The sequence below is a fragment of the Poecilia reticulata genome, chromosome 5, assembly GCF_904066995.2.
Source record: "Poecilia reticulata chromosome 5, P_reticulata-male-v2, whole genome shotgun sequence".
NCBI classification, from domain to species: Eukaryota; Metazoa; Chordata; class Actinopteri; order Cyprinodontiformes; family Poeciliidae; genus Poecilia; species Poecilia reticulata.
Genome location: NC_088834.1, coordinates 10,291,939 through 10,304,049, shown reverse-complemented (window position 1 = coordinate 10,304,049; position 12,111 = coordinate 10,291,939). Strand labels below are relative to the sequence as shown.

The following is a 12,111-nucleotide window of genomic DNA, read 5'->3' as shown; positions in this document are numbered from 1 at the left end:
GACACCCCAGGATCTGCGCTTCAGCGTATGTGGCAGAAGGTGTGTGCGTGCTTGTGTGTGCGATTGTGAGTGTGTGTGTGTGAGCAGTGTAATTGTGTAGGTACTGAAGCCTGTCATGCAGTGGTGAGGAATTTATCTTGTCATTCATCCAAATATTTTTCCCTCACATTCTTTTGCTGTCATGTTTGTGCTGATGACATGTCCTTCTATTTTTAGAGCTTAAGCTATTTAAAGTGTCAGTCTAGTCTGGTTTTCACTTGGAACTCACTCATACTTGTATTAACCTGTTATTATCTGTAAAACAAACACTGTGATGGCCCTTTTCCCACAACCTCTTCAGACTCCCTGTGTCATACAGTGGTTTGATTTTAAAAAGAATATCCATCCATCCATCCATCCATTTTCTTCCGCTTATCCGGGGTCGGGTCGCGGGGGCAGCAGCTTCAGAAGGGAGGCCCAGACTTCCCTCTCCCCAGCCACTTCTTCCAGCTCCTCCGGGGGAATCCCAAGGCGTTCCCAGGCCAGCCGAGAGACGTAATCCCTCCAGCGTGTCCTGGGTCTTCCCCGAGGCCTCCTCCCGGTGGGACGTGCCCGGAACACCTCACCAGGGAGGCGTCCAGGAGGCATCCTTACCAGATGCCCGAGCCACCTCAACTGGCTCCTCTCGACGTGGAGGAGCAGCGGCTCTACTCTGAGTCCCTCCCGGATGACCGAGCTTCTCACCCTATCTCTAAGGGAGAGCCCAGCCACCCTGCGGAGGAAACCCATTTCGGCCGCTTGTACCCGTGATCTCGTTCTTTCGGTCATGACCCAAAGCTCATGACCATAGATGAGGGTGGGAACGTAGATCGACCGGTAAATCGAGAGCTTCGCTTTTTGGCTCAGCTCTCTCTTCACCACGACGGACCGGTACAGCGCCTGCTTCACGGCAGACGCTGCCCCAATCCGCCTGTCGATCTCCCGCTCCCTTCTTCCCTCATTCGTGAACAAGATCCCCAGATACTTAAACTCCTCCACTTGAGGCAGGACGACCCCCCTGACCCGGAGAAGGCACTCTACCCTTTTCCGGCTCAAGACCATGGCCTCGGATTTGGAGGCACTGAGCCTCATCCCGGCCGCTTCACACTCGGCTGCGAACCGCTCCAGTGAGAGCTGCAGATCACGTTCCGATGAAGCCAACAGGACCACATCATCCGCAAAAAGCAGAGATGCGATCCTAAGGCTACCAAAACGGATCCCCTCAACACCTCGGCTGCACCTAGAAATTCTGTCCATAAAAGTAATGAACAGAATCGGTGACAAAGGGCAGCCTTGGCGGAGTCCAACTCTCACCGGAAACGAGCCCGACTTACTGCCGGCAATGCGGACCAGACTCTGACACCGGTCATACAGGGACCTGGCAGCCCGTATCAAAGGGCCCGGTACCCCATACTCCCGGAGTACCCCCCACAGGGCCCCCCGAGGGACACGGTCGAACGCCTTCTCCAAGTCCACAAAACACATGTAGACTGGTTGGGCGAACTCCCATGCACCCTCCAGGACCCCGCTGAGGGTGTAGAGCTGGTCCAGTGTTCCACGACCAGGACGAAAACCACACTGCTCTTCCTGAATCCGAGGTTCGACTATCCGACGGACCCTCCTCTCCAGGACCCCTGAATAGACCTTACCAGGGAGGCTTAAGAGTGTGATCCCCCTGTAATTGGAGCACACCCTCCGGTCCCCCTTTTTAAACAGGGGGACCACCACCCCAGTCTGCCAGTCCAGGGGAACTGCCCCCGATGTCCATGCGATATTGCAGAGTCGCGTTAGCCAACACAACCCCGCAACATCCAGAGCCTTAAGGAACTCCGGGCGGATCTCATCCACCCCCGGGGCCCTGCCACCGAGGAGCTTTTTGACCACCTCGGCGACCTCGTCCCCAGAGATTGGAGAGCCCAGCCCAGAGTCCCCATGCTCAGCTTCCTCAACAGAAGGCATGTTGGTGGGATTGAGGAGGTCTTCGAAGTATTCCGCCCACCGGCCCACAACGTCCCGAGTTGAGGTCAGCAGCGCACCATCCCCACTATAAACAGTGTTGGTGCTGCACTGCTTCCCCCTCCTGAGACGCCGGATGGTGGACCAGAATCGCCTCGAAGCCGTACGGAAGTCTGTCTCCATGGCCTCTCCAAACTCCTCCCACGCCCGAGTTCTTGCCTCAGCGACAACCCGAGCCGCATGCCGTTTCGCCCGCCGGTACCTATCAGTTGCTTCTGGAGTCCCACAGGCCAAAAAGGCCCGGTAGGACTCCTTCTTCAGCTTGACAGCATCCCTCACCGAAGGTGTCCACCAACGGGTTCGAGGGTTGCTGCCGCGACAGGCACCAACAACCTTGCGGCCGCAGCTCCGATAGGCCGCCTCGGCAATGGAGGTACGGAACATGGTCCACTCAGACTCAATGTCCCCCACCTCCCCCGGAACGTGTTCGAAGTTCTGCCGGAGATGAGAGTTGAAGCTCCGTCTCACAGGGGACTCCGCCAGACGTTCCCAGCAGACCCTCACTACACGTTTGGGCCTGCCAGGTCTGACCGGCTTCCTCCCCCACCACCGGAGCCAACTCGTCACCAGGTAGTGGTCAGTGGACACCTCTCTTCACCCGAGTGTCCAAGACATACGGCCGCAAATCTGATGAGACGATGACAAAGTCAATCATCGAACTGCGGCCTAGGGCGTCCTGGTGCCAAGTGCACATATGGACGCCCTTATGCCTGAACATGGTGTTCGTGATGGACAATCCGTGACGAGCACAGAAGTCCAACAACAGAACACCGCTTGGGTTCAGATGGGGGGGGCCGTTCCTCCCAACCACGCCTCTCCAGGTCTCACTGTCATTGCCCACGTGTGCGTTGAAGTCTCCCAGTAGAACAAGGGAGTCCCCAGGAGGGGCACTCTCCAGTACCCCCTCTAAGGACTCCAAGAAGGGTGGGTAATCTGAATTGTCGTTCGGCCCGTAAGCACAAACAGTCAGAACCCGTCCCCCCACCCGTAGGCGGAGGGAGGCTACCCTCTCGTTCACCGGGGTGAACCCCAACGTACAGGCGCCCAAATGGGGGGCAACAAGTATGCCCACTCCAGCCCGGCGCCTCTCACCGTGGGCAACTCCAGAGTGGAAGTACGTCCAGCCCCTCTCAAGGAGACTGGTTCCAGAACCAGAGCCATGCGTCGAGGTGAGGCCGACTATTTCTAGCCGGAACCTCTCAGCCTCGCACACTAGCTCCGGCTCCTTCCCCACCAGAGAGGTGACGTTCCACGTCCCAAGAGCCAGCTTCTGCAGCCGAGGATCAGACCGCCAGGGTCCCCTCCCTTGGCTGCCGCCCATAGCACAATGCACCCGACCCCTTTGGCCCCTCGGACAGGTGGTGAGCCCATCGGAAGGGGGACCCACGTCTCCTCTTCGGGCTGAGCCCGGCCGGGCTCCGTGGGTAAAAGCCCGGCCACCAGGCACTCGCCATCGTGCCCCACCTCCAGGCCTGGCTCCAGAGTGGGGACCCGGTGACCCGCGTCCGGGCGAGGGAAAACGCAGTCCAAAGTTCGTATTCATCATAGGGGTCTTCGGGCTGCACTTTGTCTGGTTCCTCACCTAGGACCTGTCTGCCTTGGGTGACCCTACCAGGGGCATAAAGCCCCAGACAGCATAGCTCCTAGGATCATTGGGACACTCAAACCCCTCCACCACGATAAGGTGGCAGCCCAAGGAGAGGAAAAAAAAAAAATATATATATATATATATATATATGTCTTTGAGACACCCAGAAGAGAAAGAAAAGCTGCATATGGCTAGCGATATTTAGCATAAATGGCTTGAGTTGGTAACTGAATCTCTTCGCGGCATACCGTCAGATTGGCATTTCCAAGCATTTTTCTGTTGAGGGTTCCAGGTTTCCTCCTAAAGTCTGAAAAAGCATATACATTTGGTTCTATAATGTAACTGTAGTGTGATTACTTAATCAAAACAAGTTTTCCAAACTTACATTTCTCGTTGTCTCATTTGTATTCATCCCTTCGTGTTTTTTTGCTCCCGCCCTCTGCTCCTCCTCTGTCCCCTTCGTCCATCTTCTACCACCGCCATTTTTCTTGGTGATGCACTTTCTATTTCTGCCTCCTTTTTCTTTAATCCTGCTTTCACCTCCTCCATCACACTCTCATCATTGTCCTCCTCCCTTATCCTTCTTTACATTCCCCTCCACCAGCATAGCCAACCCTTCAAAGAGCATTAATGCTAAACTATGTAAACTTCTTCCCACTTAGTCTTTGGTGTAATTCATTTTCTTTAATGATACGTACCTGCTCATTTGTTTGCAAACACAGATGATAAACACAAGCCGCCTTTAGCTCTGCAGTTTTGGAAATGATGAAACTTTCTCTTGACATTTTAGGAGGCAAAAGAGGAATAATGATGCAAGGATGATATTTGTGGAAGTAGATGCACTCGGCTGCTGCTTCAGAGCGTGTTCATTCATTTGCCATAACCATGCAGCGACTGAGTGACTCGAAATAGGAGTGTTGCTGCTAAGTGGAACAGAGACGGGGAGCAGCTGGGCGAAATTCACCTGCCACTTCCAATGCGGATCAGAAATTGCGCTCACACCAGCAACCTCTTCTCCAGCTCTAGGAGAACAAATTTGGGAGAAACAGGAGGACAGAGCGTGCTGTGGCCAAATAAATCACAAACACTAGATTGAACGAGGGTCAGTGATGGAAACGGGAAACGGTCACATTCTTAGAGACCCGCTGTGTTTGATGGAAGGGGTTTCATGGTCCGCTAAAGATGAAGCAATGGCTGTAACACAATGATTTACAGCAGCCCGAAGAGTGACAGAAGCCAAAACACTTCACGGTCACAATTAAGGTAGGATCCAAGTTCAACCCATGTTTTGCCAATTTTTGGTGAGGGATGGGGAGTACTTTTCTTTTAGTTAAAGAAAAGTAGAGTGAAGTGATCATGCAACATGCTCCATCTGCAAATGAGAAATCGTCACAGTCACACATGCTCTGCTACAAGTATTTCACTCGAAATACTTGTTTAGTTGAATGCACTCTGATGTAGTGTGTTGTGGTTGATCTTCAGAAAACAAAACATACTGTGTGTAAGCCAAGTAATTTTTTAAATACCATTGCCAGGCATATTTATCAATTCACATAAAAATTGGCCATGTTTGACAATGTATGAGCTTCCTGGATGATTTGTGTTTCTAAAACCATTTTCAGCAGAAGCTGACCCACTGAGGGCTTTGATGACTACACACATAGATGACACAACGATGCTTTCTGTACGCAATGGGTCAACAGAAAGGGTTAAAATTGAGTCATCCTTTGAACCAGGCCACATTATCATCATCCTGGTTAGTTATTTATACATTAGCTGATGTAATATGTGTACTTTCTCAAACATATTTATCCTCTTGTAGTGCTTTCATAGTACTGTATGCTATTGAAATTCCACAGAGTAAAAGTCTTTATAGGTTGAGCACTGCATAGGTTGAACTAGATCACGATGCACTTTGACCTGACTGAGTATCCCCAAAGCAAAGTAATTCCCTTGATATCTGAACTGCTAAACTATTCATTTCTCTGCCAGCGTGAGCCACAGAAATTCAAACTCTTTTGAAAACGAGTCAAAAACCATGACAGTAAAATTCAAATACTAAAAAGAAACTGTTAGCACAAATGTAAAAAGCCAGATATTTCAGCCAAACATTTCTTCTAATCTATTTGTACATGTGCTAAAACTTTTTGGCATGAAATATTGTGTTTTTTTTTTTTTGGAATAGTGTACATTTCCTGTTGTGATACAGTTTTAATTTTTGCATATGTAGACAACGATGCAAAATTCGTAGTTATCAAAAAACAGCTGATTACATCTTGGCCATTAGAATGGTTTACTCAAAATAAGATTATTTCTTGAGAAATTAATAATCTTATTATCATCTTTCTATTTTTTTTGGTAACATTTTATTTGAAGGGGGTGAATAAGACTGTCATGACACTTTCATAAACATGACATAACACCTGTCATAAACATGATATAAGCCTTCATGAATATTTATGACTGTTGTCTTAAAGCGTCATTCGGTAAATTATGACACTTTTAATACAAAGTTGAGCGACACATTTAAAAGTTGCAGGACTCTGAGCCCTCGAGGACAGTGGTATGAGACCACTGGTCTACAGCTGGTCTATCATACAGCTTCTTGAATGGCTGCAAGAAGCTGGTACCCATACTCCATGAGAAAAGATGAGGCAGATCCTCGACAGGTTGCCAGTGAGTCACGGCACAAAAGAAACAACTGAAATTACAATTTTAATTATGTTATTATAAAAAGAAGCTCACCATGTTTTGATAATAAACAGAGTTTAAGTTATCACCAGAGCAGGTTTATTATTGGTTAGAAACTGCCTTGAGTACTTGTACTGTTGGTGGAACCTAAATTGGCTTTTCAGCACATTTGAATATTCGGGTGTCACTTTCTGTGGAGTCAGACACTGCAGGGTACACATATTCTCTCATTGTAGCTTGCAGAGTCTTTATACAGCTGGACAACTGTCTGACAGACATTTTGCTGCAATAGGTATGTCATTACAATTGGCACAGACATACTAGCATGACAGTCTCCTACTAGTTTCCCACAGTTGTTCTGGTACATTTTGCTGAAAGATCTTGAGTTATTTAAATCTTTCTCGCACTCCATTTCCTCCATTGTGAAAACAGACAGCTCTGTCCACTGAGTCTTTGTGTTTGCCCCTGTGTGCAGTGAGACTTTGGCTCGCATGGAGGCAGTGCTGTGTCATCCACACACTGAAGAGAGTGAGTGAATCATTGCAAAGAGCCGGAGTTCCAAACACTGATCCTGGATTCAGAAGAAAGAGAGGAAAGAGGAAAGGTGGTATCTCATTTATGAATTGTTCAACATGGTAGATGTTTGGAAAGGTCAGACACAGAAGCACATGGAACAACAATAAGACAGAAAGGCGTTCAAAGGATATTGCATACAAGAAATTAAGAAGGACACTTTCCCTAGATAGGCCTTAAGATGAGCATACTGCACTGAATATAAAGAAACACTAATTATCCCAAGAGCATCTCTGTCCCATGTGTGTGTATATATATATATATATATATATATATATATATATATATATATATATATATATATAGAGAGAGAGAGAGAGAATTTTTTTTTTTCTTGAAGAAATTTTGTTTGTAGAGTTTGAACCAGTGGCCTCCGTCACAGCAATTTCAAAGAAGATGAGTCACATTCAGCATTTCTGGGAACTTTCAAGAAATGAGCATAATGTTGGTAATTATGGTTTTCCTTCAAAACTGCAATGGGTACTGAACAAAAGATGAAGACAACTGCAAACATGGGAAAAAAATTACAAAAAAGTACTTCAATCCAAACTATTTGCTCACTTCACTATTTACTATTGCTGAACCTTAGATATCTTCTGTATATTTCCCATCCATGCACTATAAAAATTTATTTGTATAAAGTTGATTGAAATTAGCCATAGAAATTATGTAAAGGTACGGCTTTTAAGTCGATACAGGTTGTACTATGACTGTGTGAACTTGGTAAAAGTTTAAAATGTCTCATAAAACCTCTAAAGAACTGAATCAAGAATGCGTAATTATATCCCATTTTAAACAACTTAGCAAGAGGACTAAAATTTTGATATTAACTGAGCTTGGCTTCTTCTTTAATAGGCAATTCTTTTTCTCCGAGATCCAAAAGACAATATAACTTATTGCCTCACAGTGCAGGAATTTGTCAGGTGTATCTGCAACAAATGAAAGGTGAAAAGTAAAGAATAGTGGTAATTAGTTAGAATTGAACTAATTTACTTGTGCATTCCAAAAAATGTGTTGGCATATATAGCATTTATTTTTTTTACTGTTGTACATATATAATTTCTACAAAGAACCTCTAATCAAATTCTAGCCAAATAAAATATATGCAAATTATTGCACCAAATGAATTAGCAGTTTGTTTTATCAGTGTATAAACCTGCTGGTTATATCGTTGACTGAAATAAAAATGTCTCATGACCTCAAGTTTGTCACAAGACAAAAAGTTTATTATAAAAGGCTTTTATTTGATAAAAAATATATATAATTCCAAAATAGCATATTTTAAAATAAAGTGGACCAAAGTGCTGCCACCACCTGAAAAAAAAAAGTTTCTTTGAAGAATATTTCAAAAAATCTGTCATGAAAAGTTAGGTTGTCAAACTTGATATACACTCTGACTCATGCTTTGCTTTTACATAAGAGATCTTACTTGGTTTACTGTGACCAGAAGATAAAACTGTTTGCAGACATCTGCTAAGCTTCTTTTAGTGAAGAGAGTTTATTATTTTAAATTTACAAGTAGGGTAGCATCTTGAAACATTTTAATTTTATGCTGACCCTTGTTCTTGAACTGGGATTTGATGGTCTATAGTCATGCTGTCCTGCCTCTGAAGTAACTGTAATTGTTAGTAAATCCATAGAGCTTCAAATTCCCCTCAAACATGCCCCTTGTCATGCTGCAAAACCTACTTAATTGGGGTCAAGTAAAGATTTGAAGACAGTGTTAATTATTTTGGACCTTAAGCAGAATTTCAGCCACTGACACACTGGTATAAAAAATCAATGTCAATTGAGATCGGTTGTGTGTTGAGTATTTAACACCCCATACCGCCATGAATCACTCATTAGCAAACAGTTAAATTAATCATATAACAAAAAATGTTTCCTTAACCCTAATTTGTGGTAATATACACTATTAATTAAAGAAATAGTATTTTCAGTTTGGAGTCAGGCATATTTCAATCTTAGTCATTTGGTCTTGTGCAGCTCTTCGATCCTGTGAAGTAGGAGTGTAATAATTAAATTTCAGTGTAATTTAATGTAATTTTTGTTTATTTTGGTATTCAAAACTTTTTTTTCTGAAACTGAACACCTAGGTTTAATAGTGTAGTAAAATATTATAATTTCATATTATAAGTTCTTGGGGGCCCCCTGCTGACCTGGAGGCCCTAAATTGGTCCTGATTTAGTAAAATGTGACTTACAGAAAGTGTAACAGACTAAAATATTAACTAAAACAAACTGATTATAGTAAGTGATGAACTAATTAAACTTATCAAGCTGATAAGACATTAACAGAGACTTTCATTATGATACCTACAAAAATAAAAAAGAAAAAAAATCCAACATTATAAAACACCAACATAGATTTGGTTATCAGGAAATAAGGATTCATACGTTTTCCACAACTCACAGTTTTCTGTAAGTTATCACCTCATTATCTGAACATCGACTGGACAAACTGCTCCACATGCAGCTGTGGTTAGAGTGGTTTCCAGTTAGAGAAAAATCAGCTGTGCACCGTCAGCTGCGCTTGGACGGAGAGAGAGACGGTACAGGAGAGACAGAGGGAGCTGCTGTGCGCGACAGATCTCATCTCTCAAAATCAACCAGTCGGTGTCCCAAAACGCGAGAAGAGCTTCTGATCATCAAACAAACCAGCTCGCAGACTGACTTCGGTCTCCGCGCAAACTTCGCGCCGAAGCTCCAGCATGTCCAGCGGGGGCCAACACCGCGGATGTGCCACATGAGGCGGACCCGAGAAACTGAAAGCAGTGCTCAAACTTTGCCTACGGAGACCACTGTGACTCTTAGCGAAGCGCACACGCAACTTTCAGCGTGTTTTCTGCTCCTGTGACACTTTCCGCCCGTCACCTGGCCCGTCACTAGGGATTGCTGGGATTCAGCGGCGTGTCTCTTTTATGTTCAGCCGAGGAGACGTGTAGTTTTTCAGGGTGGTCCGCTCTAAGGAAGGTGACATGCAGGTTCTCGGTTGGACGACAGTTCTCCTCTGTCAGTGGATCCTACAGAAGGTGAGTTGTACTTATGAATAGATGAAGAACAAACTGATATTTTCTTTATTTCCTAGAAATCACCTGCTGAAAACTGCACAGGTGCATGCTTTCACTGCTGATTGAACATGTTTACAACACAGGAAACATCCGTAGTTAATTGAAAAATAACTACGGACAGCCTATGAGACATGAAACAGCCCTGATGTGTCTTTGTTTCTGTTGCTTTTTGCATTTTCTTTTTTTCCGATTTGAAAGAAAAAGAAAAAAAAACCCCGCATGTGCGCCTCCGCTTCCAAGCGCGCAGATTTGTGCTGCCTGAGCGCTTCCTTTTCACTCCCAGTTAAGCAGCCCTCCTTATCCATTTATCTATTTGCCCTTCCAGCAACTTCCTCTAAAATTTTCTTCAGAAGTTGAATACGCCCGTGGCTTGGTTTATTATCTTCCCATCGCTATGTGGCAAAGAGTTGGTGCGCTCAGTTGTGTTTGCTGAAGCTGCTGCAGTGTGAGCTAAATGTGCACGCTTAGGCACACACACACAAGCGCAAGTGGCTATTTTGGAATCAAAGTTTTCATCAAAACCTCACTTTGACCGTAATGTTGCTCTTGTTCTGCCTTTACTCCCAGGAATAGAAGATTAAGACACACCTGAAGTGAAAGGCTGACACACAATGCACTTCTGTCTGCTTAGCTTTCCAGACTAAAGATTATAATTTTAACATATTTCTCTTATCTTTCACCAACTCGGCCTCTAAATGTCACACAAACTTTTCTTCCTTTCTGTCTTGTTCGTCTCCATCTCTCCATATTGCCATAGCTTAAATGTTATAGCATATACTTTCTTATATTAGTGAAAAAAGGAAAGCCCTTATTTTTTTGTTGTTTTCTCTTCTCTGAAATGTGTTTTATGGTGCACCATAATAAATTTCAATGTTAACAAGATGTTCATTTACTTTAATAATTCAATTTAAAAAAATCAAGTAATACATTCTCTAGATTTATTGTTCACAAACTGATATATTTCAAATATTTAATTCTGATTGAAATGATTCTGGCTTACAGCTAATCGAAATCCAATATTTAGTTAATCAGATTTTTTTTCTTACATCAGACAAAAAAAAATATACATGAATGTCATCCAGCTGAAGTGCTTGTTTATGAAACTGTACACCTGAGGACCTGGTTGGGGCTCCTTTTGCGTTAATTGCTGCATCAGTGCAGCGTGACATAGAGGTGATCAACCTGTAGCTCTGCTGAGATGTTAATGACGCCCAGATTGCTTTTATAGTGCTTTCAGCTGGTCTGTGTTGTTCGGTCTGGCATCAGAACTTCATCTTGAAAATCATTCATAGACTCTCCATGTAGTTTAGGTCACGTTCATTTGTGGTCTAGTCAGGCGCATTATCAAAAAATGAGGAAACTTCACACTGAACCTTATGCACCTCGGATTTTGTGCTTCTCAATCTTCCTCCACGCTGTGGGACTTTGTTTCCAAATTAAATTCGAAAATCACTTTGAATAAAGGTCCTGTCCTGTTTCAGAGGTTTTCTCCTCCAAGAGTGGCTTAATGCAGATTGTTGCAACTAGAGCACAGTTCTTGGAAACGGCTTCCTGTAGCTGAAGCTTTAGCCATAGTTTCCCCTAAACTCGTTAATGAGCTTTACTTCACATAACTGTGGTTGTGCCTGCTGCTTGTGCAACATTTACTACCATGCATTTTTCTTCCACTCAACTTTTCTTTAATATGCTTGAACACAGTAAACTGAATAGCAACTTTATTAACAAGGACCTTAGGTGACTTATCTTCCTTATTAAGGATGTCAATGACTGTTGCCATGACTACGGTCAGGTCAGCAGTTCTTCCATGATTATTATTACATTTCTGTATCAAAAATACTTTTTAAATCATTCTTATGCAATGCAATATTCAAAATTTGTAAGAAACATAATTTTTGATTTTTGTTTTCTGCCTGCCAAAATTCTTCAAATCAATGTAAATAAGCATGTGAAATAAATTTCTCTGTACATAAAGGCTCTTCAGTAACACTTAAGAAAATAAATGAACTATGACAGTATTCTAGCTGACTGAGATGCAGGTCAGGGTTCAATGAGCATCCCTGATGTGTAAAGCAAATCTTATTAACAGTCTAATGTCACTTGATTCAAGTGACAAAGTGAAGTGTTATGAAGTCACAGAGGTGTGGACGGGTTGGGA

At 44.0% G+C, this 12,111-nt stretch overlaps 1 protein-coding gene across 1 annotated transcript in view; it reads left to right on the top strand.

Moving 5' to 3' along the window:
- Nucleotides 1-9,439: 9,439 nt before the first annotated feature.
- The window catches only part of nxph4 (neurexophilin 4), a 52,820-nt gene continuing 50,148 nt past the window's right edge, over nucleotides 9,440-12,111 (top strand). The window contains exon 1 of the mRNA XM_008408454.3: nucleotides 9,440-9,917. Within this exon, the coding sequence (XP_008406676.1) occupies nucleotides 9,864-9,917 (54 nt within the window). The 5' untranslated portion in view covers nucleotides 9,440-9,863. The remainder of the gene's footprint in view (nucleotides 9,918-12,111) is intronic.